This window comes from Arvicanthis niloticus, chromosome 5 (genome assembly GCF_011762505.2).
Source record: "Arvicanthis niloticus isolate mArvNil1 chromosome 5, mArvNil1.pat.X, whole genome shotgun sequence".
In the NCBI taxonomy this organism is placed as follows: Eukaryota; Metazoa; Chordata; class Mammalia; order Rodentia; family Muridae; genus Arvicanthis; species Arvicanthis niloticus.
The window spans coordinates 25,006,364-25,032,678 of NC_047662.1; the positions used below are offsets into that span (position 1 = coordinate 25,006,364).

The 26,315-nt window shown below is 45.9% G+C and overlaps 1 protein-coding gene across 1 annotated transcript; it reads left to right on the forward strand.

The window, feature by feature from the left end:
• The first annotated feature begins 236 nt into the window (after positions 1–236).
• Hdac1 (histone deacetylase 1) lies at positions 237–26,315 on the forward strand. Its single transcript, XM_034503040.2, has 14 exons — positions 237–393; positions 7,328–7,440; positions 12,558–12,675; positions 17,926–18,000; positions 19,170–19,308; positions 19,769–19,910; positions 20,813–20,905; positions 23,379–23,487; positions 23,568–23,708; positions 24,270–24,378; positions 24,474–24,604; positions 24,878–25,030; positions 25,447–25,495; positions 25,745–26,315. The coding sequence occupies exons 1-14, from the start codon at positions 345–347 to the stop codon at positions 25,770–25,772; spliced, it is 1,449 nt and encodes a 482-aa protein (XP_034358931.1). The 5' UTR covers positions 237–344; the 3' UTR covers positions 25,773–26,315.

Here is a 26,315-nt window from a genome sequence, read left to right on the forward strand (position 1 = left end):
ACACGCTCCCAACTGTGAAGCGGGCTGCAGAGTTTACGAGGCCGACTCCCTCCCCCGGGACTTGATGGTACAGCCCCCGGACTCGCCCACCCCTCCGCGCCGGACTTTGGTACAGGCCCAGGGGGCCCGAGGTGGCTTCTCTAAGCTGCCCTTGCCCCCCGCCGAGTTCCGGGCCCAGCCCCGCGCATGCTGATTGGTTAGACTGAGGCCCGGGCTGTGCGGCTATAGGTGGGCCCGGAGGGTGGGCGGAGCTACGAGGCTGGCCCCTCCCCCGGGTCGGACGCCGTGAGGAGCCGCGGGCGGGCGGGCGGACAGACTGACGGGAGGGCCGGGCGGCGAGCAAGATGGCGCAGACTCAGGGCACCAAAAGGAAAGTCTGTTACTACTACGATGGTGAGCGGCGGCTTGGCGGCCGGGGCCGGGCGTTGGGGAAAGGCTGGGGGAGGAGGCTGGGAGGCGGTCGAGGCTGAAGGGGGAGGCTGAGGGAAAGTCGAGGCTGAAGGAGGAGGTTGAAGAGAGGAAGTCGAGGCTGAGGCCGAGATGAGGCGGGGGTCGTGGAAGGGGTAGCCTGCGGTAATCTCGGTGGCGGAGCTTCTCAGGGAATCCGACGTGAAGTTGGAGTGGGACTCCTGGAGGGATGGCCAAGCCGGGCGGCGGGGATCGGAATATGATGGAGACGGTTTGCCAGGATGTCTTTTCCTGCTGAGAATACAAAGGTCTTTCAATGTCCCCCTTGCCTTTTTTTTTTTTTTTTTTTTTTTTTTTTTTGGGTGAGTTCTGCAGGACTGGCCACCCATATCCCCTCCCCCACCTCACCCCCCCAAATCTGTGAGTAGGGCCTGCAGTTGCTAGTTGGGAAATGGGGCTCCCCGGGGATGCAAGGAGAAAGGTGAAACTTGTTAAATCGACTTTTCATTGAACCAGCATGGAGCATCGTACTCTGTCCTGGGTGGTGGTTCTGTTGGGACTGGAGGGCTCATCGAGGCACATTTCCTGTGTTGAGTTCCCGTCTGAAGGGGGAGCTAGACAATATCACAGGTACCTTTCGCTGTTAGCGCTGGGGCAAAGCAATCTTTGAGTGTAGGAGAACACGGAGCAGGAGCCTCAGCCCAACCTGAGAGGAGCAGGTGTGTGTCAGTGCTTAGGACCCAAGAACTGGAGTTACGAACCAGGCCCTGGGAAGTCGACCTAACGGCAAGGTGAGGGGGCAGCACCTTTATCTGAGATAGGGTCTTGAAATGTAGCTCACACTGATCTTGAATTAAGACATCTTTCCTGAGCGCTGACTCCGGGCTTACACCACAGAGTTTGTGTTTGTGTTTTAGGAATAGCTGTTGAGTTGTTTAGGGGACATCTAGCCAGTCAGCCAGTAGGTGGTTGGCTATTTAGGTCTGAAATTTAGAAGACAGATATTTTTGGCAATTGTCAGTATAAAGTAATTCGCATAGTAATTTTAGTTGGTTTAGAAAAGGGTGTGATAACTCTGGTTGTAGATGGTGAAGAGCTATGTTGAAATTACTTTTTTTTTTTTCCTTTTGGAAATGATCTCTGTGTAACCCTGGCTAGCCTGGAACTCCCTTTGTAGAGCAGGCTTGCCTCCCACTGGAAGAGACCTACTCTGCCTCCTGAGTGCTAGGATTAAAGGCCTGTGCTACAACCCGGCCTGTTTTAATCTAAAGAAGTGAACTAAGGAGCTTCAGTGGCTCTAGTGCCCTTTCTCCGCGCTGTCTGTCAACTGTTAGCCACATTCCTGTGTCAGCCTTGTCCACTGCTGCAGGGTGACTGGCCTTAGTCACCAAGACTGCCTTCTTCTTGTTTCTATTTTGTTGTTTTGTTTTCAAGGCAGGGTTTGTCTGTAACAGCCCTGGCTGCCCTGGAAGTTGCTTTGTAGACCAGGCTGGTCTCTGAGTTCAGAGACCCCCTGCCTCTGCCTCCTCAGTGCTGGTATTAAAGGGGTGCACCACTGTGCCCAGCAGCCTCATTTTTTTGTTTAGTTGTGTTTTTTTTTCTTGCTTCTTGTAGATAATATAGTTCTTGGAGAAAAATCTCCGTATCCTTCCTAAAATGTTGGGTCGTGTATAATAGGCATGATTTTTTTTTTTTTTTTTTTTTGAGATTATAATAGAATTGCCTAATTTCCCCTCCCTTTTTTTTTTTTTCTCCCCTTCGAGACAGGGTTTCTCTGTATAGCCCTGGCTGTCCTGGAACTGGTGTTGTAGACCACTAAATTGTTCTTGAACTCACAGAGATCCTCCTTTCTCTGCCTCCCAAGTGCTGGGGTTAAAGGCCAGCCCTATTTCTCCCCCCAGCCCCCAAGAAGTTTCCCTTCCTTTGCTACTTGGAGAAAGGAGGGCCTTGAGAGATGGCTCAGCAATTGGTAGTGTGCATACTGCTCTGGCAGAGGACAGAGTTCAGTTACTAGGCTCCATAATGGGTGATTCACAGATGGCCTGTAACTCCAGCTGCAGGGACTAGCGCCCTCTTCTGGCTTCCACACTTCCCTGCACTCATAGGTATGCATGCCAGACACACAGTAGCTTAGAGCACTTCCTACTGAGGTGCTTCCCTCAATTCCCAGGGCCTACCTGTCAGCTCACAACCATTTGTGACTCTAGTTGGAAGGGCTCCAATGACCTCTTCAGGCTTTGTGTACTAGACAGGAATGTGGCGCATAGACATACATGCAGGCAAAACTTCACACACAAAAGTTGGGGACAATTTTTTTTTCTTTTCCCAAGATTGGATTTCTCTGGCTGTCCTAGAACTGGTTCTATAGACCAGGCTGGCCTTGTTTCCCTGATGGAACAAGTGCTGTTAGGGATTGGGGCAGATTCAGAAGAAGTGGAGAGAAGAGGATGCTTCAGTTTGCAATTTATTTTTGAGACAGGGTCTCTGTATTCTGCCTATCTGGAATTAACAGAGATCCACCTGTCTCTGCCTCCAGAGTGCCTGCACTAAAGGTGTGTACGACTACACTCATCTAAGAGATAAGGTCTTGTTTTGTGGCCTTGAAAGAGTCTTTAGAGCTGGGTGGTGGGTGGTGGCACACCTTAATCCCATCTGTGTGAGATGGGTTGGGGGTTGGGTATCTTAATTCGAAGCAAGTTTGGTTTACAGAGTGAGTTCCAGGGCAGCCAGGACTACACAAGAGAACCCTGTCTTGAACAACCAAAAAAAAAAAAAAAAGCACCGTAAAATAACCAAAAGAGAGGTTGTAGTGATGGAGTGGAGACTATGGAGGGCACACTTGAGGCAGAAGCCAGAGTCCACACAGGTCCACAGGCCTGCTAGTCCACAGTTGGGTTTGTGACAAAGAAATGGTCAAGTGTAGGCAAGTTTGAAGGCAGAAGGAGAAAGTGCTAGAAAGCCTCAAGGTGAAGTAAGAATGTTCTTGAGCCATCAGGGAAGTGCTTCCCTGTAATCTTGAGAGGCAGAGGCAAAAAGACCTTGGAGTTTCTGGCTAGCCTATGCAATACAGTGAATACAAGAATATTCCTTTCATGGAATGTGATGTCGGACTTTGGAGAGTAGGAACTTGAGCAGTTGTGAAGAAGGGAGTCGGGAAAAGTAGAAAGACTTCAGTCAGGTTAAGTTCCTTTCCCAGTTGGGATTCATTTGACTCTGCCTGTTAGGTTTGCTGTAGTAGGTAAGTCACTTTTGTAAGCCACTTTCCTTTTCCCTTCCCTCCTTTTCTCTCTCCCTCCTTTTCTCTCTCCCTCCTTTTCTTCCTTCCTTCTTTTCTCTTTCCTCTGAGACAGGGTTTCTCTGTGTAGTCCTGGAATTTGTTCTGTAGATCAGGCTAGTCTTGAACCTACAGAGATCCACCTGTCTCTGCCTCCTAAGTCCTGGGATCAAAGTTGTGTGCCACCATTGCCTGGCTTTCTAGAAAACTAAAACAACAGTTTCTGTTGAGAGCAGCAGTAAGAAAGAACATTTAGAGTGTATGGTTCTCTAATTTGATTTCCAGTACTGACAAAGCAAAAAGTTAAATTGTCTAAATGAAGGAATTTTGTTTGTAGTTCTGGTGGGCCTGCATTCACCAAGCTGGCCTCCAAATCACAGACCTGCCTGTCTCTGCTTTCCAAGTGTTTGGATTAAAAGTTGTGTGCACACGCCTTTAATCCCAGCACTTGGGAGGCAGAGGCAGGCGGATTTCTGAGTTTGAGGCCAGCCTGGTCTTTGGTAAAGTAGCCCAACTAAAGTCCATTAAGCTGGGAGTGGTCACTTGAGCCTGTAATTCCATACTTGGGAGACTGAGTCAGAAAGATTGCTGGACGTTCAGCCTGATCCATGTGACACTCTCAAAACAACAAAATGAACATTTGTGTTTAGAGTACTGTGTAAGGACTTTCATCACATAGACCGACGTCTTCATTCAACTGTGTGTAGAGACAGGGTCTATCTGTCTTTCAGACTGGCCTTGAACTCCCCTCCCCTTCTATCTGCTTGTGCTGTAATTATCAGCAAGCCACATTCCTGGTTTCATAGAGCTCTCTAGATTAAATGCAGACTTGAAGTAGGTACCCAGGAACCTCAGTGCCTTTCTCTGTCCCAGATTTGGAGTCAAATAGTGGACTTCCAGATCAGTTGATAACTGTGACCATAGGCACTTAATTTCTCTAAGTTTAATAATTAATAATCCATTGGCTGCTGGTTGAGCTCATGGTGTAAATAGTACATGGTCTTTGCCTTCAATTCTGTGAACGTAAGTAATATGTAAATACAAGATGACTGATAGAGGAGCTGCACATAGAGCTCATGTACAGAGAAAGTTCAGTCGCTGATCTATGAAGTGTTTGGAGCTGGTCCTTGTAGCGTAGCATACAGTTCATCAGGAGAAAAGAACATGCTGACTGTGGTAGCATGAGCCCATAATCCCAGCAGTCAGGGAGCTGAGGCAGGAGAATGAGTTTTAACCAGCCTGGACTGCATGGTGAGGCCCTGTCTCAAAGAATGTTCTAAAGAGTAGGTAAAGAAGGAGCTTGCCATACATAACCTGGTGAGCTGTGTGTGAGAGCTGAAAGGATTGACTCCTGAAGGTTGTCCCTGACCCCCATGTGTGCTGTATGTGACTGCATAGCTCAGTCACACACGTGCACTAGTAATAGTACATTTGAAACATCAAAGAGAGAACTAGCCCAGGTTTGAGGAACTGTTCAAACTGAGGATATGATCTGTTGGATCAAGGTGTGAAATGCTGTTAATCTGGTGTGTCTAGAGTGCAGACTGGTAGACATTGTCTGTGAAGTGAAGGGCTAGGTAGGAAATATTTTGTTTAGTTTTTGGTTTTTGACACAGGGTCTCACTTTGTAGCCCTGTCTCACCTGGAACTTTCTATGTAGACCAGGCTGGCCCTAAACTCATGAGACACTAGCTCATCATATATCCCAGGCTAGCCCTCTAGCCTCCTATGTCAGCCTCCCAGGTACAAGGATGACAGGTGTAGATTACCATACCTGGTTTATTTTTGGCATCGTTTTTGCTATATATATAGTAGGTTGGTCTCTGTAGCAATTACTTAACTATTCAGATGCTGTATGAACGCCGGGCTTTGGTGGCGCACGCCTTTAATCCTAGCATTTGGGAGGCAGAGGCAGGTGGATTTCTGAGTTCGAGGCCAGCCTGGTCTACAGAGTGAGTTCCAGGACAGCCAAGGCTACACAGAGAAACCCTGTCTCGGAAAAAAAAACCAAAAAAAAAAAAACCAGATGCTGTATGAACTAATGGCTAGGCTGTTCCAAACAGAAGTTTACTTATGAAAATATACAACCAGGGTGATGGTTGGTGGACAGTCACAGATAAAGCAGAAAAGGCAGTGTATAAGTCAGGGTTTCTGTTGCTGCTACAGAACATCATGACCAGAACGCAAGTTGGGGAGTAAAGGGTTTATTGGGCTTGTACTTCCATGTTGCCATCCATCACTGAGGGATGTTAGGATAAGAACTCAAACGGGAAAAACCTGGAGGCAGGAGCTGATGCTGCGGCTGTGGAGGAGTGTTGCTTACTGGCTTGTTCCTCATGGCTTGCTCAGCCTTCTTTCTTTTAGAACTCAGGACACCCAGCTCAGGGATGACCCTACCCACAATGGGCTGGACCCTCCGTCATTGATTGCTAATTAAGAAAATATTCTACAGGCTGGCCCATAGCCATTTTCTCAATTGAGGTTTCCTCCTCTCGGATGACCATAGTTTGTGTCAGAGTCTAGCCAGCACAAAGTAGATTGAACAGACGTTGACTGATAGCCTATTGAAGTCATAGCCTGTAGGCAAGAGGAGCATAACATTTTTTTTAAGCAAGTAGGGGTTGTTATGAGCTGTGTATTAAGAAAAATAACTGGTCATAATATGGCAGATGGTTTGAATCGAAGGCCAGGAACCAGTTAGAAGCAATTTCTGTAGATGGAATAAGCAATAAGAAAGTTTGGTTTTATCTGTAGGCTGTGGGTTATAATTCCAGGTAGTAGTGAGTGGTTTTTGTGGTGGGAAAGGCATTCTGTAGAGTTGTGGTGAGCTGAGTCAGCACACCGCCTGTTCTTCCCCTTCGGTTTTATCGTGTGTGTGTGTGTGTGTGTGTGTGTGTGTGTGTGTGTGTGTGTTCGTGTTCTAGACTTATGTAGGGACCCCAGCGCTACTTTTATTCATTGTGGGGAAGAAGCCTAGAAACTAGAAGTGAGCGTTAGAGTCCTGGGAGTTTGCTAGGTTCTCCCAGGAGAGTGTTTAACTGTGTTACTAAAGCTGCTTCTCTAAGAGCAGTGCAGCACTTAAGAGCACTGGCTGTTCTTCAAGAGGACCAGGGTTCAATTCCCAGCACCCATATTAGGCAGTTCACAGGAGACACCTGCTCTGGCATGCACATGTCCACACATATTTATGTGTAATTGAAAATAAAATCTTTAAACAAACAAACAAACTGGAGAACCCAAGGGTATCTCTTTAATGCCTTTAATCCCAGTACTTGGCTGAGTTAGGTGGATCTCTGAGTTTGAAGACAGTTTGGTCTACAGAGTGAGTTCCAGGACAGCCAGGGCTACACAGAGAAACTCTGTGTCTGTCTGTCTGTCTCTCTCTCCCTTTTTTTTTTTTTTAAGATTTATTTATTTATTTTATGTACATGAGTACACTGTAGCTGTCTTCAGACACACCAGAAGAGGGCATCGGATCCCATTACAGATAATTGTGAACTACCATGTGATTGCTGGGAACTGAACTCAGGCCCTCTGGAAGATCAGAGCAGTCAGTGCTCTTAACCACTGAGCCATCTCTCCAGCCCCTGAGAAACCCTGTCTCAAGAAACCAAAATAAATAATAAGCTGTCTTCTTTTTTTCAGGGGACGTTGGAAACTACTATTATGGACAAGGGCATCCGATGAAGCCTCACCGAATCCGCATGACGCACAATCTGCTGCTCAACTATGGTCTCTACCGGAAAATGGAAATCTATGTGAGTTATCAGAGCTGCCCCTCCCTCATCAGCTCTGGCTCCCTGCATGCATTCTTTATTTTCCTTTTTCAGCTGCTCATTCATTCAGTGGCTATTATTTGGCAAGTACATGAAGATTCTATTTTTAAGCACTTTAGTGTCAATACATACTTGTAAGCTAACCAAGTTTACCACAGTATGTCTGTGCAACAGTTAATGTTAACGGCAGAGCAGTGAGGAGGAAAGACAGGAGGAGCCGTAGGAGGTTTAAAACTGACTAGAAAGCCAAGGCTGAGGGTGTGAAGCTGTGTGCTTCTAGCACTTTGGTGGTAGAGGTAGGATTGGGGTTTCAAGGCCACCCTCAGCAGTAGAGTCAATTCAAAGCCAGCGGAAACCGGAGACCCTGTCTCCAAAGAATGAAAACGACCAGAACTTAGTCTAGTATTCACAAAGGGACTGATACCCAGGTCAAGGGTTGAACATAGACACAAACAGAAGTGAGGATGATATGGTGTTCAGAGAAAGTAAAAATCTTCAGTCAGTGCACAGTAAGCCAAGCATGGAAGCCCAGCATGGCTTGCTGGGAATTCAGCGCTGGCCTGGGCTACAGTCTTAAATGAGCTCAAGCTAAACTTGGGCTAGAATAAAACCTTGTCCCATCAAAAACACCTCAACAAACCTGCTGGGTAGTGGGGACGCCCCCTAGGAGGCAGGGGCAGGCAGATCCTTGAGGTGAGGCCAGCCTGGGGTTCACAGACAGACTCTGTCTTGAAAAATAAAAAACCAAACAGACAAAACTAAACAAAGGAGGAGTGTGGACTGTTTTTGAATTAGGGGCTCAGGCTTGTCTACATCTAACTACATAGCTGAAGATGACCTTTGAACTTCTGATCCTCTTGGCTCCCACATATGCAGTGCTGAGGAGCTTGAACACTTTGTCTTTGAGTGCTCTACTTCCAGCGTACTTCAGCCTCAGTGTAAACTCATGTCTTCTTTCCACATACAGCTCTAACTGATTTTGTCTGGGCTTCCAATTTTAAAAGAAAAACTGGAACTTTGGATTATATAATACCTCCTAAGTTTAAAATGTTGGCTCAAGATTTTGTCTTTGTTTTAATTTTTGGCTATAATTCCCAGATCTGTTTTTATTTTTTAGCATATATGTAAAAATACTAATATATCTGTAGACTAAATTTGGCTCAATTCTCAGTTTGCCTCTTCTGCAGGCAGTGAGGAACAAATTGGGAGCTTTTGGTTTTGTTGACTATGTAACCCCAACTGGCCCCAAACTTAGTCCTGTTGCCCTGGTCTCCCAAATATATTGTCATAGGTTGGCTTCCCACTCAGTTTGTGGTGGAGGATGACCTTGAGCTTCAGACCTTCTGCCTCCATCTTCCCAAAGCCAGAATCACAGGCGTGCGCTACTATGTCCAGTTCATGCAGTGCTGAAGATTGAACCTAGAACTTCATGTCCACTAAGTATTCTGCCTACTCTGCAGAGGCAGGTACTTGTTAGCTGGGAGTAGTGGTGCATGCCTTTACTAGTACTTAGAGGCAGAGGTAATTGGATCTATGTGAGTTCAAGGCCAGTCTGGTCTACATATCAAGTCTCAGGTTAGCCAAGACTACATAGAGACACCTTTAAAATGTCTTAAAAATAAAATACAGGGCTGGAGAGATGACTCAGTGGTCAAGAGCACTGACTGTTCTTTCAGAGGTCCTGAGTTCGATTCCCAGCAACCACATGGTAGCTCACAACCATCTGTAATGGGATCCACTGCCCTCTTCTGGTATGTCTGAAGACAGCGACAGTGTACTCATAAATAAAATAAATATTTAAAAAAATACAATTTAAAAATCAAAGGAATAACCAAAATAGCGAGGTCAGTTTCCTTTGGGATTATCCCAGCAGAAAAGACAGGCTCGATGGCACACTCTGCTTTTAGTGGCTGTCTTCATGCCTTGAGTAAACTAGCAACAGCAACATCCTCAGGGATTCAGAGATTGAAAGTGGATGAAGCTTCTCTCCCAGATGCCCTTGTCTGGTTTTCAGAGCCAGTATAGATGCCTGAGAAAGCAAGGAGGGAAAATTAACAGAGGAAGATGGCTTTGAACTGTTGATTTTCTCCTTCCTCCCTCTCCCAAGTACTGGGGTAACAGGCATGAGCCATTGCACATAGTCCATGTTGCACTGTACTTTGTGGATGCTAGGAAAGTGCTAGGACATCTGAGCTAACTCCCAGTCCTTTCCTCCTTATTAAAGAGGGAAAATCCCTTTCTAGAAGCTTCTTAGCAGAATTCCAGCCTTAATGGATTTTGTAATTTGATCCTTTGGACGGTTGTTTATCAATGCCCAAACAAATTGGTATGTTTCCAAGGTGAGTGCCACTATATCTGGCTCTTTATATTGTATTTTATTTGTATGGGTGTTTTTGTTTTGGCTGCATGTATATGTGTGCACCATGTGCATGCAGTGTGCTTGCAGGTCAAAAGAGAGCATCAGATCTGCTGGAACTGAAGTTACAGTTTTCAGCTGCCATATAGGTGCTGAGAACCAAACCATGGTCCTCTGGAAGAGTACCCAGTGCTCTTAACCTCTGAGCTGTCTCTTCATTGACCCCCTTTCTTCTCTTTCTTTCTTGAAGTTGGGTCTTGCTAGTTAGCCCAGGCTACCCTGAATTCCCTGTGTAATACAGACTAGCCTTCAACATGATTCTCAATTATACCAATTATTTGTGTATAGGCTTGCATCCAGAGTTTAAATGACACAGATCATTCACCCTGACTGGATATTGGTTTCATTAATAGAAATGGTAGAAGAGAAATTCTGAAAGTGAAGTGGAACTTGAATGCTGCTGGCCCTGAAACAGGAAATTGTTTAGTCCAACTGATTTAAAGTGCTTCTAGGATTCCTGGATAGAGCTGGTGTAGTGGCGAATGGCAGATTTCTGAGTTCAGGGCCAGCCTGGTATACAAAATGAGTTCCAGGACAGCTAGAGCTAAATATTGAGGCCCCATCTTTAAAAAACAGTCTTTAACTCAGAACACAGACCAAAATGGGGTTAGGGTTTATGTAGTATCTAGAAGGGAGAGCCACAACAGAGCTTTGCTGATATTGCCAAGAGGATAAGGGGTTACTTAGTTTATTACTGTTTATGGTTCTTAGGGTGCAGACACTTGGAGCCTAGGACCTCAGCCCAATACCCAGGGTCACATAGTGGAAGGAGACAGCCGAGTCCTGCATGTGTTCCCTGACCTGCACTGTGGCATTCCCGCATGTGTACACACATGGCAGAGGAAGCTTAAAAACGTAAAGCAAAACAAGCCTGTGATAGTTTTTTGGTTTTGTTTTGTTTTGAGACAGTGGTTCTCTGTGTAACCCTGGCTGTCCTAGAACTCACAGAGATCCTGTATCTGCCTCCCAAGTGCTAGGATTAAAGGCACATCTTTGCTTTTGAGAAATTAGTTTACTCTGTACCTTCAATTGGCCTGGAACTTGTTACATGTCCCTCACTAGCCTTGGGCTCCCTCTGTTGTCCCAGCCTCCTGAGCCCTGTGATTCCAGATATGAGTTACTCTGCTTAGCCTCTGGGTGTTTTATTTTTCCTCACATTAAGGATTAATTGAAGGGCTGGTGAGATGGCTCAGTGGTTAAGAGCACTGGCTACTCTTCCAGAGGTCCTGAGTTCAGTTCCCAGCAAGTATATAGTGGGTCACAACCATCTGTAATGAGATCTGATGCCCTCTTCTGGCATGTGGATGTATATGCAGCAGAGTAGTCATACAATAAATAAAATTTATATATAAAAAAATGAAGTCCAAAGTAGTGCCTAGAGTCAGATATTCGTTTCCAGTCAAGTGTACCACCAGTGTAACCCTTTCTGCTGTAATTACAAAATTCTACTGCAAGGGGAGGCAACACTAGTATAAGCTTTAACTATTATCCGCATGAAGGACACAGAATAAACACTCAATAAAAGTTAGTTGTTTAAACTATAGACAAGACAGGCAGGCATCTTTAAGGTGATCCTTTTATAAAGGATGGGGAGAAGAGAGCTTGTTTACCTTCCCAGACAGGGCTTCTTTATCCCCTCCTGGCCTGGAACTCCTCCACAGACCTCAACTCTGATCTACCTGACTCTGTCTCTTGAGGCCTTTTTAAAATTAAAGCCAGTCTTCCAACACATATAGCAGAGGGCTGCCTGGTCTGGCCTCAGTGGGAGAAGATTTGAGATGCGCCTAATCTTCAAGAGACTTGAGGCCCCAGGGAATGGGGCTGCCTGGTTAGGAGGTTGGGGGAGCAACCTCTCAGGCAGAGGGCGGGAGGGAGGATGGGGTTGGGGCAACGGTCTGGAATGTAAGTAAAATAATTAAAAAAAAAAAAAAAAAAGTTTTATACTCTAGGTCAGACTTGAACTGTGTAGTTCTAGTCTGCTCTCTCGTCTTCCTCTGCCCCCTGAGTGCTGTAGTAGATAGAGGTCTGCATCACGGTGCTCTGTTAAAAAGAAGGAAGGGAATTAAGCTGAGCAGTCAAGTTGAGGTAGGCATGGATTTGAGGTCAACGTGAATTCCATGATGACCCCGCTGTTCCTCTCCCAGGGGACCTGTATTTGATTCCCAGCATCCGCATGGCAGGTGCTGTCACAGCTGCCTGGGATTCCAGGTCTAGGGAATCTAATGCTCCATAGGCTCTGTTCATAGGTGGTGCACATAAGTGTAAGCAAAAGTACAGTACAGTAAGTGATGTTGTGAGGAAATAGTGTTGATCATCAGGAAACCTGAAACATGTCAAAAAAAGTTTTAGTGGAAAAGACTTGGTGAGAATTCTTAGTGCAATGGTTTATAAAAGGTTCCCAGACTAGGCATGGCAGCACACACCTTTAATCCCACCACTAAGGGAGGGAAAGGCAGACACCAGGATCCCCAAATTCCAGGCCAGCCTGGTCTACAGAGCAAGTTTCTGGATAACCAAGAGAAAGTCTTAAACTACCACTGCCCTTCTCAAAACAAACTCCTAGCTTGGTGTTTTGGCATACATTTTTATCTCAGCACCCAGGAGCAGAGTCCAAGTGACTCATCTAGAAGAATGAAGTGACATTGGTCAAGGCTAACTTGCCCTTTCTTCCTACATCCTCTAGCGTCCTCACAAAGCCAATGCTGAGGAGATGACCAAGTACCACAGTGATGACTACATTAAATTCTTGCGTTCTATTCGCCCAGATAATATGTCTGAGTACAGCAAGCAGATGCAGAGATGTAAGTATGTTCCGTTCACACCCTGATCCAAAGCTCCCTATTGGGTTTCTTTTTCCATGGAGAGTACCACCCTTTGGTCCCTATTTAGTTCACAACTGATGTGTCTTGTCCCCCAAAGGCGCCAATGCATTTTCTTTTCTCATCTGGTTTTCCTGTCTCCTGATTGTAAATAATAGACTTGGACTTGCCCAGTTAGGGCTCCTATGCTGTTCCAGGAATGCTGTGAGTGTAATTGGCAAGGCCCTGGGCTGCGAAGCAGGCAGTGTAGACACTTGTCCTGCTCTTAACTAACCACACAGGGTACTCCCCTAAGACCTGTCTGTAGGATGCCATGAGCTAGATGGTTATTGATTTCTTTTTTTTTTCTTCTTCTTCTTCTTTTTTTTTTTTTTTTTGGTTTTTCGAGACAGGGTTTCTCTGTGTAGCCCTGGCTGTCCTGGAACTCACTCTGTAGACCAGGCTGGCCTCGAACTCAGAAATCCGCCTGCCTCTGCCTCCCAAGTGCTGGGGTTAAAGGCGTGCGCCACCACCGCCCGGCGTGGTTATTGATTCTGTCCAGTTATAATTGCTCAAACTTAAGGACAGACTAGATGATGTAATCTTTGAGATGAGGTGGCCCCACCCCTGCCTGCTGGGCCCCTACACTGCAGGGTGCATCCCATCTCAGAAACCGCACTTCATTTGTAGAACTGTGATTGTTTTAGTTGTGGGAAAGCATTGGTCAAATCTGGGACTTCATTGGCACACCTGAATTCTTTGTTTTGTGATTGAAGTGTCCACTCTCTAAATTGACAAGATCTTGCTGACTTCACGGAGATCAGTCATTGGTTTCCTGCAGGTGGTTTTAGGAGTTTCCATGAAATGCTGACAACAGGGATCTAGCTTAGTTGTCACCAAAATAGGCTCTCATTAGAAAGGCAAGCCTGGTGGAGGTGCCGTCAGTCTGCTAAGTCGTCTCGTGTGGAGTGTGGGCTTTGCCGAACTGGAGTCTTGAGCTTGTTGGATAAGTGCTGTGCAACTGAGCTGTTCACCTCTCCCTTTGTGTTCCTTTTGTGGGGTGTGTGTGTGTGTGTGTGTCACAATGGCCTGCGTATAAAGATCAGAAGACAACATTGGAGACTAGGTTCTCTCCTATCGTGGTTCTAGGGACTGAACTCAAGTCATAGATTTTACTGCAAGTGATTTTACCCACTGAGCTCTCTCTCCTCAGTTATGTTGTGAATCAAGTCTTTGAGCCTCTCTGAGGCTCTCTAAGGAAGATAGTAGTACAGCTCTCCTATTTGAGGCTACTGCGTTCATCGTGCCTACCTTCAAGGAACAGTAGCTTTCGGTATTATGTGCTATCTCTGTTATTCACAAATATGTCAAGGCAAACAAAATAAAAGGCCTTCCAGAATGAGCAGATTCTATGCCAGTCAGTATTCTGGTTTTTCAGAAACTAGCATTATAAAGTTGTGTGTTAAAAGATCTGGTGAGGCTGGAGAGATATCTCAATGGTTACGAGCACCGGCTGCTCTTCCAGAGGTTGAGTTCAATTCCCAGCAACCACATGGTGGCTCCCAACCATCTGTAATGAGATCCAATTCGACAATATACTCACATATATAAAATAAGTAAATTTAAAAAATGGGGGTAGTAAGTGGGATGTAAAAGGAATAAATAAATAAAATTTTAAAAATTAGATCTGTAACTTTCCCATTGAAAATAAGGGTGGGCATAAAGGGCTAAAGAGGTGGGTCAGTGGTTAGAGCACTGGCTTGCTTTTGTAAAGGTTTGATTCATGGCACCTTCATGGTAGCTGGTAGCCATCTGTTCAGGTGATCTGATACCCTCCTCTGCCCCCTATGGACACTGTGCATACATGGTGCATATTCACACATAGAGACAAAACACAAACGTACAATCAGAATTAATCTTAAAGAAAAGTTGGACAGGATAAGGGTATCGACTTAATGAAGTTTTACAAACTTGATTCATAGTGTTACAGGAATCAAAGTAGCAAAGACTTGAGATTTCACTTAGTGAAGTGCTGTCTGAAATGTCTGCCGTGGCAGAAATGAAAACCTGTGGGCCCTTTATTAATGTTAGTGTCTAGTTTGTGTGTTCTTGGTGCATATAAAAATTTGCTTTGAGACTTTGACAGCCTTAACCAGATGTTCTGCTAATATTTTTTTAAATCAAAATGGGAAGCTAAATAAATGTAATTTTTGGACTGGAGCTCCTGGTGAGAACATGCTAAGGGCGAAGGTGGTGGGGCCATCAGGCCGCATTGCTGTCTGTCTGTAGACTTGCCGTCCATGGCAGTGTGGAAGGCTGGAGAAGAAAACTGCAGACTCCTGATTGAAGTACAGCCAGCAGTGTCTCTACATTTCCTAGCCAGGTGCTGTCATCCCACTGCTTGGGAGACAGAGGCCAGAGATGAGTCTTCAAGCCACCTTGGGATGTAGAGTAAGACTCTGTCTGTCTCAAAACAAAGAATGCATTTGTACTGAATAGTAACAGGCCGGGCGGTGGTGGCACACGCCTTTAATCCCAGCACTTGGGAGGCAGAGGCAGGCAGTTTCTGAGTTCCAGGACAGCCAGGGCCACACAGAGAAACCAAAAAAAAAAAAAAAAAAAAAAAAAAAAAAGAATAGTAACAGAATTGTTTCATATGCCATAACAGCCTTCATGCAACATGCTGTAGAGATGATTTCGCCTAGACAGGAGTTTCAGGCCATAGGGCTACACTGTGAGACCCCATCTCACAAAATCAAAACAAAAAGCAGTGAGGTTTTAAGTATAAAAATAATGAAAGCCCATGTGTCCTCCCAGTCCAGGAAAGCAGATGTGATTAGTCAAGGTGAGGAGTGGGCACAGATCCTTGTTTCTATACGAGGCAGTCTCCTCCTCCCCTCCCCTCCCCTCCCCTCCCCTCCCCTCCCCTCCCCTCCCCTCCCCTCCCCTCCCCTCCCCTCCCCCTCCCCTCCCCTCCCCCTCCCCTCCCCTCCCCTCCTCCATTCAGTGAATCTATTGCTGAGGTGGTGTAGCTTGTATTCCAAGTTTAGTGTTTAATCCTCTACAGGTTTCCACAGTGCTGCCTTTTGTTGTTGCTTGAGACGGAGTCTAATACTATTTAGACTTGCTTGGTAGCAGGCTGCTCTGAGACTTACAGAGACCCTCCTGAGTGATGATGTTATAGCCATAGCCATGCCTTCCTTGCTTGCTCTGTCTCCAAAGATGCTGCTTCTTAAAAGAAAGTCTCATGGAGCCAAGGCTGGTCTTGAACTTACTATGTAGTTAAGTTGAAATCTTCATCATTCTCCTTCCTCCTCCCAGGTGGTAAGATTACAAGTGGGAGCTGATGTGTGAGCTATATGTCCAATTAGATCCTGAAGGTTAATCCTTTTCTCATCCCCACGAGGGAGTATAAACCAGCCTTTGGAAACTCAAGTACCAGGACCTAAAGGAAACACTCAGAGGGGGAATTATTTGCTCCTAAATATATAGCCTGACCCCCAGGGACCAAAGTTCTTATTGATATAACGTCTTCCCAGTGTTTACCTAGAAAATGAGGAGCAGCCACCCACTGCCTACTCCCTAAGCACCAGAATTGGGGAACTCCTCTAGTTACAGTAGCACTGGATTGGTAATGTTAAAAAAAATTAATTTCTATGTGTGTATGCACTGTGGGGCTGTAACAGTGTATGGGTGGAGGGCAGGGGGGTTGATTCCTTCCACCTTTCTGTAAGCTACAGAGATTGAACTCTGGTCACCAGGCTTACAGAGCAAGCACTTTTTTTACCTGCTGACTCAGTTGGGAATTCTGGAGGTTGTTACAAGCATAGTTGTGCCGTGGTGGCACACACCTTTAATCCCAGCACTTGGGAGGCAGAGGCAGGCGGATTTCTGAGTTTGAGGACAGCCTGGTCTACAGAATGAGTTCCAGGACAGCCAGGGCTATATAGAGAAACCCTGTCTCGAAAAACAAAACAAAAAACAAGTATAGTTGTGTCCTAATATGTTACCAGAAAACAGGATGGCCCTTGCCTAGCCTCTTCTGCCCAAAGCTCTGCTTTGGGAACACTTATGATAAAGATGGCCAGAGAGTAAGGTTAGCCCCAGAGAGTAAGGATAGCCTGCTCTTCCCCTGACCTCAGTCAGTGTCCTCTGTCTTTTGTGGGTGCCTGGGGTTCCTCGGACACTGCCCTCAGGGCTGCTTCCTGTCAGCTTGATTTTTTAATTTGCATTAGTGTTTTCATGTTTCTACTTCATGCCCTGCTTTGTACTTTTACCTCATGGGCTTGAAATAACTCTAGTTGTCACTTGGGTATAGTCAAGACACCTAGGTCCTATTCTGATTCTGATACTTCCTGGTCATAGGACCTTTAGCAAGTCACTTACCTTCTTTGCATGTCCTTGTTCCAGTGCACAGTGGTCCTGTCCTGTCAGCTCTTGGAGTTGTGAGAACTAAATGAGGGTGTGTGTGTATAAAGCACTTTGAAGGAACCAGGATCCATTACCTCAGGGACTTCAGGACAGGCAGCAGCAAATCATAAGCCTTGAATTTTGCCTCCAGTATTTATTAGCAGTTCATTCACTTCTCTGAGCCCATTTCCTCATTTATAGAGCTGGACCAAACTCTATCCCAGAAGATTGTGTGAGGATAAATGGATCAGGTATCTAAAGCACTCAGCAGCATATGGATTCTTTCAGTACTCAGCAAATAATTCTATAGGTCTTTTGCTCACTTCTTTCTGAGTCTGTTTCTTCATTTATAAGATCAGAATGAAGTCCACCTCAGAAGATTGTGTGAGGACAAGTGCATCAGGTATTTAAAAGTGGTTAGAAGTGGTGGCATGCTGTAAACACTCACCAAGTGAGGATTATATAGGTTTCCTTTACCAGCATTTGCCATATTGCTAAATGCTTTTTCCTATAAGATTTTTAATGCTGTATGGAATAGTCCTAGCTACTCAGAAGGCCAAGGCTTAAAGAAAGGTTAAACCAGGAGTTCACGATCAGCTTGAGAAACACAGTGAGGCCGTCTTCAGAATTCCAGGGCAGGGTCTCTTAATGTTTTCACTGACTGGTTGAGATGAATTTCATTATTGCTTATTATCACTAATAGCATAAACCTCCAAGACTGAGGCCAGAACCCAAGCTTTCTGAATCTAAATTGTTTTGCTTTTCTTCTCATTAAGTTGTAAATATCTAAATAAAAAACTGAAAAAAATTGTGGAAATTAACCTTTTGCTTATTTCTTTCAAGTCAACGTTGGTGAGGACTGTCCAGTATTTGATGGCTTGTTTGAGTTCTGTCAGTTGTCCACGGGTGGCTCTGTTGGTAAGGAGACTAAATCTGCTTCTCGGGCTGTGCGGGATGGTTGTTGGGAGATCCTTTACAGAAGGCCCTGGTAGTGCTGACCTGTGGCCACAAAGAATGATCCTGTGGGTTTTAACTTCACATTTTTGACACAGTCCTGACAAATGTTCTTAATTCTCCTCCCCTGCCCAGAGAGCTTATGTACAGGAATCTCCCGGAGCTCTCAGGGGTTGAGACACTATATGTAAATGCAGTTCATGAACTGTAAACAGCTTTAAAATGAAGGATCAACATCTTTGTCTTTTGAAACAGTAAGGTTATTAACTTGTGAAGTCATAAATACTCCTCACAGGTCACTTCACTGTACCTTCTGAGTTACCTTAGCATTGCCCTAAACCCTAGCAAATGCAGCCATGCACGGCTTAAGGATGGAGACATGTTCTGAGAATGTGTTAGTAAGTAAGCAGTTCTGATGTACATAGTGTGGACAGATTTAGATGGTATAGCCTCCTGCACATTTGTACTTTACATGTAGTCTAGCCTGTTGTTTCTCTGGACCTGGATGAATAGAATATGAGATTAAATCAAACACCAGAAAAAAAAAAAATGCAGGGGCAGGAGCAATAGGCCAGCATATAAAATACTTAATGCTCCTGCTCAGGGGTTGGTTTCCAGCCCCTTGTGGCAGCTAACAACTCTAGTTCAAGGGGTCTATTGCCCTCTTCCTACTTCTGTGGGCACTGGGTACTCAAGGTGCACATGCAGACATGCATACACATCCATGTTATGCATGCATACACATCCATGCAGACAAAATAATCGTAAACAGTAAACACAGTATGCAGCGTACGGCAACATGTCTGTTTCAGTGGGCTTTGTTGTTGCTTTGTTTTAAGACAAGGTCACTATGTAGTCCTGACTTGCCTGGAATTGCCAGGCTGGCTTCAAGCTTAAGAGATCTGCCTGCCTCTTCCTCCTTAGTGTTGGGATTAAGGGTGTGTGCTATCATACCTAGCATACAATAAATTTGTTGTTGTTGTTGTTGTTTGTGATAACATATACAGCAAAACCCTGCCTCAACAATACCAAAAACCTCACAACACTGTAAAACAAAGTACCTCTCATTGGGTTGGTTCACAGGAGCAGAGGGAATGGTTTAGTAGCAGGCTGTGTTCTCTTCCCTTGCTCAGCAAGTGCTGTGAAACTCAACAAGCAGCAGACGGACATCGCCGTGAACTGGGCTGGGGGCCTGCACCACGCAAAGAAGTCTGAAGCATCTGGCTTCTGTTATGTCAACGATATCGTCTTGGCCATCCTGGAACTGCTAAAGTATGCCTGCCTGGCCTTGTGTCTTGGAGGAGCACCTTAGGCCAGGTTCCCACTTCCCTCTCTCCCTGGGCTTGCTTCCCTAGTTTGCTTTTCTTATGGTGTGCTGGCTAGGATGTGTTCTATGAGTGTCTCTGGCCATCCTCTCCTTGACGGGGTCTTGGTTTGATCTGAGCCCACGGCGAGATCTGGGGCAGGCGCTGCTCAGACCCTGTCTCCAGAGTGTCCTTGTGTGACTGGAGTTGACCCTGGCTGTAGAGTAGGAAGATCGGACATGGTCGGCTTGGTCAGGCCTCTGGAGACACCCCGGCCACTCTTCTACCTTCCTTCAGCCAGTTTCCACGTCTCTGGTGCTTAGAGATACCTGAGGGAGGCAGCTAGCCCGGTAAGCTGGGACCTGGCGCCCTTGGCGCGTCCCATTCCCCAAAGAGCCCCCAGGGCCCTTATCACCTTCTGATCCTAGGTATCACCAGAGGGTGCTGTATATTGACATTGATATTCATCATGGCGATGGCGTGGAAGAGGCCTTCTATACTACAGACCGGGTCATGACTGTGTCCTTTCATAAATACGGAGAGTACTTCCCGGGAACTGGGGACCTACGGGTGAGAACTCCCTTTAGGACCAACTAACTCACCTTCAGCTCTAACTCTCCTGTCCTGTGTCACTAAAATCTACTCATTGCCTCTTCTGCTGTTCAGAGTACCAGACTATCATCTTGGGGCCTACATAGTCTCATTCTTTATTCTGGAGGAGGAATATTAAGATGAAAAGGGTCCAAAGAATTCATGGTTTTCTGGCTCATTGTCACAGCCTCCTGATCACAGCTGGGTTGCATCACACTCTTATGTCCTTCGGTTGCATTGGAGTGGGGATTAGGCCTCCTGGGAGTCATCTCAAAGGCTCTTTATTTTTAGGTCACCTTTCCCTGTAGCACTATGACTGAAAGCAATGGACTCACCCCAAAACACTCCGTGAAAGCCTGAATCTTATGTAGAACAGTTAACGGACTTGCTCCTCTCCTAAGGCTCTCTCATCTGTCTCTGTTAGCATACAGTGAGATTGGTTTGCCTTGCCAGTTGTCCTTAGGTGGGAAATGGTACTGATTAAGTTATTTGGTACAGCAAACATGAGTACGGCAGTTTTGGTATTTGAAGTTAATTGGAAGATGCTTTCTTCTGTGACTTGCCCTCCACAGCTTTCTAGAAAGGACAGAATAGAGGTAGAGGAATATACAGTAAAACTCTGGGCAGAGTTGTGAAAGGTGGGCTTGACTTCTGTGACCTACCTCCTGGCTCGCTGGTAACTAGAGGCAGAAATCTTGTGCTGTAGGATAGCGTATTCAGTCTCTGCCCCGTGTAATTCAGGAATGTTGAGAGGCTGTGAGCTTGCAGATCTCATGGGCTCAGCTTGTCTCACATAACACCACTGTCTCTCTCCTTAGCCTTCCAACCCCGTCTTTGAAGCCCCTTTTTTGTGTTTCAATTTGAATGTCCCTTTTGATTAGGATATTGGGGCTGGCAAAGGCAAGTACTACGCCGTTAACTACCCACTGCGAGACGGCATTGATGACGAGTCCTATGAAGCCATCTTCAAGCCAGTAAGTGTCTTGGCTCACCCCTTGGGATACGTTGGGATTGATCAAGTGGAAGATAGCAAAGCACCTACTGTAGCCAGCAGGTTGTTCCTTACAGTGGCTAACTGGAAAGGAAGTCTTTTCTTTTCTTTTCTTTTCCTTTCTTTCTTTTTTTTCTTTTTTTTTCTTTTTTCGAGACAGGGTTTCTCTGTGTAGCCCTGGCTGTCCTGGAACTCACTCTGTAGACCAGGCTGGCCTCGAACTCAGAAATCTGCCTGCCTCTGCCTCCCAAGTGCTGGGGTTAAAGGCGTGCGCCACCACCGCCTGGCGAAAGGAAGTATTTTCAACTTTGACTGTTGTGTAGTATAGTGGGAAACAAACTATTTACATAATTTTATTTACATAATTTGTTGCTGCTGTCTGTGAGTCTGGCCTTTTGCTCAGTACAGTAACATGTAAGGCACAATCTTTGTGGGAGGTAAACAATACGTACCTAACAGTCTGGTCAGTTGTTGTGTGACAGAACTTTTTCCAGGGCTGATGTAACACACGTCTGTTCACCACACATAGGGAACTCAGAACTATTGGGATTACGTACAGGAGTATTGGTAAGAGCTTACTATAGAAATAGAAATATCTCAAAGACAGCTTTATCACCAAAGCCTTCCCCAGCCTGTGAGACAGCTCACAAAAGCATACTGCCCAGCCTTCAGGCAGCTCAACAGGTTGGAGAGTCATTTCCAGGAGCTTGAGTTGATCTGAACCTTTTCCAAGCAGCTCAGCAGTTTCTGTTTCTTCCAGGCAGCCTGTCTAGTCTGAAACTCTTTTTGAAGCTTTTACTTCTTTGTCAGAGAGATGGCCTAGTGAATATGTTCAGTTTTGGGGACTTCTGAAGCTATTTTGAGTTGTATACCTTCCTGCTAAGGAGCTTCCCGCAGGATGGAATCAGAAACTATTACACAACACAGTAATGTGTTTTTTTCTTTTGTTGTTGTTTGTGACCATTTTAGCAGTTTATTTGGCAAAACAGAGATTATATCAAAGGAAGATGGGAGCAGCCTGGTCTGACAGTGACTGAGCAGCCCTCAGTGTTCTGTGTCCCACATCGCTGGGGTCAGCCACTAGGAGATTATTTGTTCATTTCATTATGTTCTGTTTCCCGAGTTTTTCATGTTTCTTGCAGCCTTTTACTAATATCTACACATTTTAAGAAAGTGGAGTTTAAGCCTGGCAGTGGTGGCACATGCCTTTAATCCCAGCACTTGGGAGGCAGAGGCAGGCGGATTTCTGAGTTCGAGGCTAGCCTGGTCTACAGAGTGAGTTCCAGGACAGCCAGGGCTACACAGAGAAACCCTGTCTCGAAAAAACAAAACAAAAAAGAAAAAGAAAAAAAGTGGAGTTTATTTTAGTCTTTATAGACTAGCTTGCCTGGAAAAATCCCCCAGCTATTTAGCCTGTCCAGAGACTCTGGAAAAGCCGTGTGGCATGGCATGTTCTGTGGGCAGGCTGACTGGAGCCTGTATTTTCACAGGGGCCTGGGTTAGGGAGAAGGTAGTATGAAATGCAGAGGCTCTCACCAATGCAGTCCTGGCCTGGAACTCAACTATATAGACCAAGCTGGCCTCAGACACACACAGATCTACCCTGCTGTGCCTCCTGAGTTCTGTGATTAAATTGTGCCATCATGCCAGGCCTTGAGCTGGATTGTTCTTTTGTTGTTTTTTGTTTCGATGAGGAGGTGCCTATGTGAAGAAAGGAGATTAAGCATGAGGAATTGACACTGGACAAAAGGAATAGCTATCACATAGAGTGAAGCAACAGGCAGACTGCTAATCAAATATTTAATAAGTTTTGTGGCCACACAAATGTGGTCACACGTGCTTAGTAGTAAAGATGACAGAAGCTCCACTTACAGGCTCCTGAGTAACAGTATATGCTTAGGTTTGAGAACACAACATACAAAACTAGATGAAATCTGCAGGGACAAAGGAGCAGAGCAGATGCAGCTAGAGGTTGAGAAGCTTCTGAAAGGAAGCAGCCTGGGAGGTTGGCAGTTAAAAAAAGGAAAAGAGGAGGGAGTTGGTGGTGGGGGAGCTGGGGGGGGTGCCGCACTCAAAGCTCAGTTGTTGGAGCTGTGATAATCTTTACAGATGCTTCTTTTTTTTTTTTTTTTTTTTTTAAGATTTATTATTTCATGTATGTTGATACATTATAGTTGTCTTCAGACACACCAGAAGAGGGCATCGGATGTCCATTACCGATGGTTGTGAGCCACCATGTGGTTGCTGGGAATTGAACTCAAGACCTGGAAGATCAGTCAATGCTCTTAACCCCTGAGCCATTTCTCTAGTCCTACAGATGCTTTCAAATGAGAAACCACCTGTCTACCACACAGAATCAGGGAAATACATGAAAAAGAAAATGCTTGACCTCTTTCTACCTCTGGACCTCACATGCTTTTTTTGAGATTGATCATAACCAAGGTGTATTTCTTTAGGTCATGTCCAAAGTAATGGAGATGTTCCAGCCTAGTGCAGTGGTCTTACAGTGTGGCTCCGATTCCCTGTCTGGGGATCGGTTAGGTTGCTTCAATCTGACCATCAAAGGTGAGCCCAGGTAGCACACGCATAGGTGGGTAGTGTCTGCTGGTTTCCCCTGTAAACTGTCATAGCTTTTCCTTCCCAAGGGCATGCCAAGTGTGTGGAGTTCGTGAAGAGTTTCAACTTGCCTATGCTAATGCTGGGAGGAGGTGGCTACACCATCAGGAACGTGGCTCGGTGCTGGACCTACGAGACAGCTGTGGCTCTGGACACAGAGATCCCTAATGGTATTAGCTCAGGGGCCAGGTTAAGCTGTGTGGGAGCTAGAAGTCGTGTGCCTTCATGTATGTTTCCATTTGGTCATAAGTCCTTTCCTACTCTTCATGGAGGCTCCTGCCTTTTGTCTTGTGGTAGGCAAACTGTAGCAATCAGTTTTCCCTAGTCTTATCTTCTCCCCTTGTTTTTGGTCAGGGCATTGTCAGTTATTCAGATGTTTGTGAATACAGGAGTGCTTAGTGTTCTGCACTGGGGGCTTGGATCCTTCCCCTCCTAGTGACACATACTCCACTGGTGTCGATAGTGGAGAGTGGAGTTACAGAGATTGGAATTCTTCCAGGCACAGTAGGTCCTAAGTTTAATCCCAGCCTTTAAGAAGGAAGCTCAGGCCAGCTAACCACAGAAAAACCTTATCTCAAAAAGACAAAGAGCAGATTAAAGCTTTGTAGGTGTTCTAGTTTCTTCTGTCTTCTCTTTTATGGGTGGGTAAACAGACCCAGAGAAGGCTCCCTATGCTTTTCCATGGGCCCTGTGGCGGCCGTGTCTTTACTGTTCTCTCCCATTCCCCTCAGAGCTCCCATACAATGACTACTTTGAATACTTTGGACCAGATTTTAAGCTTCACATCAGCCCTTCCAATATGACTAACCAGAACACCAATGAGTACCTGGAAAAGATCAAGTGAGTGTGCTGCCAAGTTGCCTCTCGATTGATCGGGCCAAGCTCTGGTTTGTCTCTAACTAGAGCCCATCCACTCCCTTTCCTGTTAACTGTAGGCAGCGGCTCTTTGAGAACTTGAGAATGCTGCCCCATGCCCCTGGGGTCCAGATGCAGGCCATACCTGAGGATGCCATCCCAGAAGAGAGTGGTGATGAGGATGAGGAAGACCCGGACAAACGCATCTCCAGTAAGACTAGATCCAGGGGCTTGTCCCTGTCAGTAGGGAGCTCTACCGCTTCCCTTCACTTCCCAGCTCCTCCAAGCTGCCCAGCTGTTTAGAAACCCCTCACCCCCACATGTCTTGGTAGTTGTCCCTGGTGTCTTGAGGGGTGCTGGGGTGGAATCCAGGGTCTTCTCATCCAAACAGGTACTCTACCACTCAGTCCCCGTGGCAGGGAGGCACTGGGCATAGATATGGCCCCTTGCTCTCATACTAATGTCTGTTTCTGCTGCCTCCCAGTCTGTTCCTCTGACAAACGAATTGCCTGTGAGGAAGAATTCTCTGATTCAGATGAGGAAGGAGAAGGTGGTCGCAAGAACTCTTCTAACTTCAAAAAAGCCAAAAGAGTCAAAACAGAGGATGAGAAAGAGAAAGATCCTGAAGAGAAAAAAGGTGGGTTTGGATTGGATCAGGAAGGAGCTGCCCCAGCCCCAGCCAGCTCCTTTGGAGCTTAAACTAAAGGTCTGAATCTTTCAGTGGCTCCTAGAAGTGGCAAGACCCACAAAACAATGACAGTGACACTCTTGGTCTCTCTTGGCTGATTGACCCTGGCTCTCATACCATCCAATCCCTTTTCCCAGTTTCCCAGGGGGCTGCCTCTGCCTGTGTTCTTGCTGAAACAGGCTGAGAAACTGGTCTAACCTGTTTGTTTTCAGCCAGCCTCACCTGAGGACCTGGGATGGGCTTTTCTCATTTTTCTATAACCAGTGAACTGTTCACTGAAGGAGTTCAGGATAGAAGGGGTCCCACTGCCTGACCTGAGTCTTTTCAGATGAGGCCTTCAAGCATACTTATCCTTTATTTTCTAGAAGTCACAGAAGAGGAGAAAACCAAGGAGGAGAAGCCAGAAGCCAAAGGGTGAGGAAGGAACTATCTTCGTAGCACTGGAGCATCATCCCCTGTGTCCTACCACTGTGAGAAGGAAGGGGAGAGCCAGGACAGCTGGTCGGGCTTACAAAGGCCTCTTTGAGGGTGTAGTCTGTATGTCTCCGCAGTTCCCAGCAGTCACCTGGGCAGCCAGGGTCCTGTGGAAGTCATTGCAGTAGCTGTATTTGTGCTTCAAACCCTCTAGCATGGGTTTCTCATGCAGGTCTGTTCTCTCCACAGGGTCAAAGAAGAGGTCAAGTTGGCCTGAGCAAGGTCTGCAGTCCTGTCTTCTCCCCAAGTTCCTCACTGTCCTTCAATTTCTCAGATTTTATATTTTCTATTCCTCTGTGTATTTATATAAAATATATTAAATATACTGGCCCTAGGGACTAGATAGGAACCAGGGACCAGAGCACAGGGCAGTGGTGCTGGCAGGACCTCTTCCCAGAGCTCCTTTGTCCATCCTGCCCCCCACCCCACCCCCAGCTTTGAACTTCGTAGGGTCAGTAGAAAGAAACAAAAGAAGACAAAATCCTGAACTGCCAAGTGCCTGCTCAGGAGCTCTGTTGAGATGCTCCTTTTAAGCTTTTTAGAAGGGGTGACTGGGTCTTCTGGAACCCCTTTTCAGGCTTGGGTAATATCAGCCATTTTTAGATTGGTTTGGTTTATACCTTCCCTCCCAAGAAAACTCACATTGCCCTCCCTGTCTTCCCCCAATTCTGCAGGTGGAGGTTGTTAGCCTAGCTTCCTTTTTGAGATATTTTGTGACTGACTCTTTGTAATAAAACATCACGTTTCTATGCCCTCCCGA